The sequence below is a fragment of the Procambarus clarkii genome, unplaced genomic scaffold (assembly GCF_040958095.1).
Source record: "Procambarus clarkii isolate CNS0578487 unplaced genomic scaffold, FALCON_Pclarkii_2.0 HiC_scaffold_2298, whole genome shotgun sequence".
Lineage (NCBI taxonomy): Eukaryota > Metazoa > Arthropoda > Malacostraca > Decapoda > Cambaridae > Procambarus > Procambarus clarkii.
Window position 1 is genome coordinate 4119 of NW_027191305.1, and position 8443 is coordinate 12561.

At 36.8% G+C, this 8443-nt stretch overlaps 1 protein-coding gene across 1 annotated transcript; it reads left to right on the top strand.

Moving 5' to 3' along the window:
* The first annotated feature begins 3530 nt into the window (after window positions 1-3530).
* On the top strand, window positions 3531-4727 carry LOC138362659 (carboxypeptidase B-like). Its single transcript, XM_069321085.1, has 3 exons — window positions 3531-3795; window positions 3965-4130; window positions 4379-4727. Exons 1-3 carry the CDS (start codon window positions 3609-3611, stop codon window positions 4725-4727), a joined length of 702 nt encoding a protein of 233 aa, XP_069177186.1. The 5' UTR covers window positions 3531-3608.
* Window positions 4728-8443: the final 3716 nt, after the last annotated feature.

The window sequence follows — 8443 nt, forward strand, 5'->3', positions numbered from 1 at the left end:
AATATATTAATAGGATATTAATAGGGTATTAAAAATATCAACACAAGACAGAACACGAAACAATGGGTATAAATTGGACAAGTTTAGATTTAGGAAAGACTTGGGTAAATACTGGTATATATATATATATATATATATATATATATATATATATATATATATATATATATATATATATATATATATTGAGCCACCACTTGAGCTCAAGTGGTGGCTCAAAAGGGCCACCACTTATGGGCTATTCATGCCCGTGCCACCTTTTGGGTGGCTTAATCATGATGGCATTTTAGGTGGCATCAATCAATTTATTTTCACTTGAGAATGAACCATAGTGGTTCGAAACTTTGTGCAATTTGTATAAATAAGTGTAATACATTCTATAGTAATTAACTATTTTTATTCACCTTGAAATAACGAAAATGAGTTTTTTGAGAACTCCTCTTTCAGCTAAGCTCTGATGCTAGGAAAATAATTAGAGGGATAGAAGCCCTAAACCAGATGATAGTAAATACTGAATCTGCGGCCATATTCAATGAGACATGTTTAAAAGAAAACCTGCTGCGAACGCACTCCTCATTCTCATGGTTCTTCTCAACGCATGGTTCATTCTCAAGTGAAAATAAATTGATTGATTGATGCCACCTATAATGCCATCAAGATTAAGCCACCCAAAAGGTGGCACGGGCATGAATAGCCCATAAGTGGTGGCCCTTTTGAGCCATTATTAGTACCAATAGATGATACTGAAGATCTGTTGAGGTGCGACTGCACCCTGCGTGACTGGAGATGTCTCCCATTTCATAAAAAATAAATTGATTGATGAATTCACTTGAACGTGTCCAACGTAGGATGACTAAGTTAATTCCCCAAATTAGAAATCTTTCATATGAAGAAAGATTAACCAAGCTTAAGTTGCATTCACTGGAAAGGCGAAGAGTTAGGGGTGACATGATAGAAGTTTACAAGTGGATGAATGGACATAACAGGGAGGATATTAATAGGGTATTAAAAATATCAACACAAGACAGAACACGAAACAATGGGTATAAATTGGACAAGTTTAGATTTAGGAAAGACTTGGGTAAATACTGGTTCAGTAACAGGGTTGTTGATTTGTGGAACCAATTGCCGTGTAACGTGGTGGAGGTGGGGTCCCTCGATTGTTTCAAGCATGGGTTGGACATGTATATGAGTGGGATTGGGTGGTTATAAATAGGAGCTGCCTCGTATGGGCCAATAGACCTTCTGTAGTTGCCTTTGTTCTTATTTTCAATGTGGAGGTGGGATCCCTCGATTGTTTCAAGCATGGGTTGGACATGTATATGAGTGGGATTGGGTGGTTATAAATAGGAGCTGCCTCGTATAGGCCTTCTGCAGTTGCCTTGTTCTTATGTTATATCCATTCTATAGTACGGCGACCAAAACTGAACTGAATAATCTAAATGGGGCCCTAACCAGAGCAAGATATTACTGAAGAACAATACCAGGTGTCTTGTTACTAACGCTTCGATTAATAAATCCCAGTGTCCTATTTACCTCATTTCGAACATTCATGCATTGATAATTTGGTTTTAAATTCTTACTAATCGTAACACCCAGATCCCTTTCGCAATCAAACTTCGCAATCTCAACACCGTCTAGCTCGTACTTGTAAATTTATCATCATTACCTAGCCTCAGAACTTTACATTTATCAGCATAAAACTGCATCTGCTAATCTTTTGACCATTTCAAAACCCTATTTAGATAAACTTGAAGTGATAGTGAGTCTTCTTTCCTGTTAATTTCCCTACTTACCGATTTTTGTATATGTATGATCTGATGTTCTTAGATTAGATATATAATATGAACGAGTTTTGTTGAATATAAATAAGAGCGGCCTCGTATGGTGGAATACATTCCTTTTTAAGTTTTTTTCATTATTTTGTTTTTATACATATTGGAAATGAGCATACAAAGATATTAAAACATCAGTACCAACTGAAACAAGAAACAATGGATATAAATTGGGAAAGATAGACACAGGAAAATCACACGAAAATACTGGTTTTGAAATAGTGTGTTTAATCTACTAAAGACATAACTGTTAACGTAATAGATGTTGATTCATGTATAATTCAAATTCATATATAAAACACTGCAGCGATCCAATATCCGGTATGATAATTTTTTCCTGAAATCTACTATCACATTTCTAAACCACTATTTACCCAGGTATTTTCTAAATCAAACTTTATCCAATTTACTAACTGCTCTTATATTTACAGCTTTTTTATATTCCTTTTGTTATACCCCTCTCAGTAAATTGAATACTTTAATCATGTTACCCGTTACTCTAGCGGGACCAATTACACCTGTCCCTACAATCTCACCTTTACCGGCCAATATAAGCTGCGACTGGAAGCATAATCTCGCATCTTGTGCTTCTGTGTCTTAGTGTCACCAAGGATTAAAGGTTTAAGTACTTGTGTCTCCGCAGTGCTTGTTGTATTCCAAGATGCTGCCTGTTTTGCCTGTGTTTTGCCTGTGTTTGGCTACGCTCGTCCAGGGCGATGCAAGCATTCAGGTGAGTTTCTTTCATTATTTATCTCGTGGTAATTACTTCGTGATTTACGCCATTAATAGTGTCTATTGGTTTTGAATTTTAAGTGTCATTCTTTCAACAACGTAAGGCATTATTTATGCGAAACAATTTTAAATGCATACTGAAGTTTACTTTTCTTTTACGAGAGTAGTGGGCATCCATCAGTCTCAGCAGACATATATTTCCATGTAAATTGATTAATCTTTCTTTTATATGAAAACCTTTGGGATTTGTCTAACATCAGTTAGATTTGTATCTAACAGTATATAGGTACCCGTGAAGTCGGGAACTGTGGTGGGTTGTGGCACACAATACCACAAAAATGTAGAGGTTTCATCTAACATGTTGTTTGTGGACAGATGTGGAGTGTTGACGTGTTAAAAAATAACGATGTGATCCGGGAACTAGAAAACGGCGGTTACTTCGATATTTGGGGCGACAATACAACCCACGCCCAGGTAAGTGAACTGTTTGCTGTCAGACAACTTTCTTGCATGAATTGTGTATATACTTGGCCGAAACGTTGTCGTTGCTTCATTTTCATGTGTGTGGTTTTGTAATTTATAGTATATTGGAGGGCCACTCATAATCATGCGTCATCTTTGTAGATTCTGGTAAGCTCGACCTGTAGGAGTACGTTGGTACAGCAGGTGCTGGAGTCCTCAGAGATGAGGTACTGGGTGGAGGTGGAGGATGTGATGAGTCTGGTGCAGCAGGAGCGGATTTTTATGGAGACAACCAAAAACAACAGAGGTAAATACATGCTCGCTCAAATACCCAATTTGCATATGATTGAGAATATAAATAAATTTGATTGATTTAGTAGAATTAACACTGTCCATATATTTCACGTATATGTAAGATGTTTGCTAAGAAACTGTGGAAATCCTCTTTCTTATTGTCATAAATTTAAACAAAACTAGAACAATAGATTTTAATACCTCATACTATATGTTGTTAATGATATATTGCATAAGGTTTACAGTTTTTTATATTATAACCCAACGAATCCCACAGAACATCCGATGGATTGGAACGTCTACCACAATACGGCAGACGTCGAGAAGTTCATAAACTGGGTGAAGGAAATGGGAGGCTGCTTCGTGCAGGTGCTAACGGCAGCCACCACGGAGGAGGGGCGCCAAGTCCTGGTGATTAAAGTCACAGATCCATTCTCCGATGAACCCAAGACAAAGATCTGGATCGAAGCTGGTAAGAGAGAGGAGCTTGTTCGTCCTGAATAGCCAATAGAGTTAGCAATACAGTGTATATAACATATTGCGTATATAACAATTATAAGTAAGATAATAGAGTTAATAATGATAAGTGACAATATAAAATAATAGCTAATTATTTCCCAATCTCTATCCCGTTGTTCCAGGTATCCATGCTCGTGAATGGATCTCTCCTGCCGTCTCTCTGTATATCCTGAACCTTCTGATTACAGACGATTCTTGGCGAGACCTGCTGAAGAGGACGGAGTGGTACATCGTGCCTGTCGTCAACCCGGACGGCTATCATTACTCCTTCACCTCCGAGAGTGCCAGGTCAGTCAACAGTGTACACGATATGCAACACCGTGCAGTGTTCATGCCACACAACCTCGCACAGTGAAGACAGAAGACACAGTGCAGAAGTATTGTAAAACTGCAGGGGTCATAAAGACCCCTGCAGTTTTAAGTCGTGACTAGTAATGAGATAATACATATAGCAGTTTATTATGGGAAATAATACCAACCTTTTAGTTTTTAAAAAAAAATCATTGTCATGATTCTAACATTATTGTTTACTCTAGGCTGTGGAGAAAGAATCGCCAGACCCACCTTGATAGAGGGTGCAAAGGAGTGAGCCTGATCCGTGACATGGACTTGGAATGGAGCTTCAGCACTCCATTCGACCCTTGTAGTGAGACTTACAAAGGCGTCACACCCTTCACTGAACCAGAAACCCGAGGTCTCCAAGCAATCATGGAAACAGTGGGTGGCATTGACCTGTTCATAGCTTTCCGAGGCTATGGCCAGTCTATCGTTTATCCTGTGTTGCGAATGACATTCCTCCAGCAAACATCCATGAACACGAAGAGTTCTGGCTATGGTATTTGTTCATGCCGTGAGCTATACGTCTCGTGGACATATCAATTATGAGATAGGCCAATCAGGACCACTGTACGGTCTAACCTCTGAAGACTTGGCACCCGAGGCACAGAATAGGTTCATATATACCATTGATCTCCCTTATAAAGGGAGATATGGACTTCTTCATTCAGAGAGTAATATTAGCAGCACTCTGATGGAGACCACTGCCGGTATCATGTGCATGGTCCGTCATATTACTAACACGGGTCACTGTAATAATCCTTAGTAGCAGCCATATGTATAGTTGGTACATATGGCATATGGTTGGTACTAAGGCAGGAGTTACTCCTGGAACCAACATTATTTATGTAAGTAATTCCTAAATCTGAATTTTAAATCCTAAAATAAAACAATAAAAAAATCTACCTGTTTTTATTTAAACTGCTATTAGACAAGTCTAACAAATAAATTTACAACAGTAGGCAGGTATTTAGCTAATGTAACAACCGGTCTTTTTATATAATGATGTTCCACTTGATGTTGTAGTTATTTACATGAATATATGTTTAGTATTTATGTACTTGACTTTATAATAGTGTATCAAAATTAGTTTGAAGCTCAAGTTATCTTTTCTTTAGCCACTGCACATAAGTAGAAGTGTACCTTTACAATAAAGTATATGGAAAGTTTCAAATTTTCCATTTCAATATTTGCTTTCTCAAACCAACAGTAACTATTCTTCATTTAAAAAGAATCGAATTCCCTCACTTCCATTCTGTGGCTTAAGGGAAAAGATGAGGGCCATTTCTGGCATATTGCTATTCAGTGCCGGAATCGTGGATTGAACCATTTTGCGAAAAAGAAGATATATCACTTTATTTATTTATTTATTAAATTTTGCATATACAAGAATGTACATAAGGAATGTTAGGATACAAATATGGTAATTACAGTCTTGTAAAGCAACTAGCACGCGCAGCGTTTCTGGCGTTCCTTTCTTCCAGCAATTGCCCAATTAGCCTAACGTCTATTTTTGGAAAATTGCTTGAATCGACAATTGCAAAAGCCATCCTCTGCATCTTGAAAAAAGAATAATTAATGACTCACAACGTGGTTTTGCTAACGGCCGTTTGTAACAAATATGCTATCTTCTATTTTATCATAATTCAGTCAGGTATATTAACAATATAATTAGGGTATATTTCACACAAACAGTAGGAGTCTAAGAAGCAAAATGAAGGAGGTGTTACCACTACTGGCAGCTGCTCTTCGCGCACGCATTTAAAAAAAAATTCGTAAGAAATCCATTTCTTAACATATAGGGATGAATTTTTTACGACGCTGATGCCAAATAACGGGAAATTTTTTTACTATATTTAATATTTGGAAAAGTCTCCACATGCACCTTAAAAAACAGAGATAACGGGGGAAAAAAAAATTACGAAGTTCCCATAGCAGGGCAAGCAAAGACAAATCCTAAAGTTTTTTTCAGTTAATTCGAACAAAGATTAGTGAGAGGATAGGTCCATTAAAAGTTAACATTGGTCAGATAACAGATAATGACAAAGCGATGAGTAGTATTTTTAATATATATTTTATCTCTGTAGTTACTAAAGAGGAACTTAAAACTATGCCTTCAGCCAAACAAGTCTATGTGTGTTGGGACGAGGATAGGTTGACTAGTTTAGCTGTTACCATTGAGGATGTTATTGAGGAAATAGGGAACTCAAACCAAACAAATCCCCAGTGACGGACGAAGAACTTTTAATGGACCTATTCAGGGTGTTTAAAAAATGCAAAGGGAGCTTTTCGAGCCAGTCTACCATATTTAATAAATCATTTGTCAGACAGAGTGCCGGAGTCATGGAAGGTTGCTAAAGAGGTGACATTTTTTTTTTAAGAAAAGAGATTGATCACTTGCGTAAAACTATCGGCCAATTAGCCTAACGTCTATTGTAGGAAAATTACTAGAATTGATATGCAAATACCATTCGTCTTCATGTAGAAAATATAAATTAATAAATGATTCACAACATGGTTTAACATATGGCCATTCATGTTTAAAAAAAATTTCATCATTTTATTCAAGCTAAGTTAAGGCAGTTGTGAAGTGCGTACCTTGCCTTTAGCAAAGACTCTGATACAGTGCCACATGAAAGACTGATTAAAAAGATAGAGTCTCACGGTATTAAGAGTGCTTTATAAACATGGATTAGGGTATAGCTATAACTAAAGAAATAGAGTGGTAGTGTAAATGGTGTTAATTCAAAATGGAAAAAAGATGTAAGTGTAACTGGAGTGCCCCAGGCTCTGTCCTGGGACCACTGTCATTTAGCACACACACATGTGCTAAATGACACATGTGTCATTTATATATATATATATATATATAGATATATATATATATATATATATATATATATATATATATATATATATATATATATATATATATATATATATATATATATATATATATATATATATATATATATATATATATATATATATATATATATATATATATATATATATACATATATATATATGCTCAAGTGGTGGCTCAAAAGGGCCACCACTTATGGGCTATTCATGCCCGTGCCACCATTTGGGTGGCTTAATCATGATGGCATTTTAGGTGCATCAATCAATTTATTTTCACTTGAGAATGAACCATAGTGGTTCGAAACTTTGTGCAATTTGTATAAATAATGTGTAATACATTCTATAGTAATTAAACTATTTTTATTCACCTTGAAATAACGAAAATGAGTTTTTTGAGAACTCCTCTTTCAGCTAAGCTCTGATGCTAGGAAAATAATTAGAGGGATAGAAGCCCTAAACCAGATGATAGTAAATACTGAATCTGCGGCCATATTCAATGAGACATGTTTAAAAGAAAACCTGCTGCGAACGCACTCCTCATTCTCATGGTTCTCCTCAACGCATGGTTCATTCTCAAGTGAAAATAAATTGATTGATTGATGCCACCTATAATGCCATCAAGATTAAGCCACCCAAAAGGTGGCACGGGCATGAATAGCCCATAAGTGGTGGCCCTTTTGAGCCATTATTAGTACCAATAGATGATACTGAAGATCTGTTGAGGTGCGACTGCACCCTGCGTGACTGGAGATGTCTCCCATTTCATAAAAAATAAATTGATTGATGAATTCACTTGAACGTGTCCAACGTAGGATGACTAAGTTAATTCCCCAAATTAGAAATCTTTCATATGAAGAAAGATTAACCAAGCTTAAGTTGCATTCACTGGAAAGGCGAAGAGTTAGGGGGTGACATGATAGAAGTTTACAAGTGGATGAATGGACATAACAGGGAGGATATTAATAGGGTATTAAAAATATCAACACAAGACAGAACACGAAACAATGGGTATAAATTGGCCAAGTTTAGATATAGGAAAGACTTGGGTAAATACTGGTTCAGTAACAGGGTTGTTGATTTGTGGAACCAATTGCCGTGTATTGTGGTGGAGGTGGGGTCCCTCGATTGTTTCAAGCATGGGTTGGACATGTATATGAGTGGGATTGGGTGGTTTATAAATAGGAGCTGGCCTAGTATGGGCCAATAGACCTTCTGTAGTTGCCTTTGTTCTTATTTTCAATGTGGAGGTGGGATCCCTCGATTGTTTCAAGCATGGGTTGGACATGTATATGAGTGGGATTGGGTGGTTATAAATAGGAGCTGCCTCGTATAGGCCTTCTGCAGTTGCCTTGTTCTTATGTTATATCCATTCTATAGTACGGCGACCAAAACTGAACTGA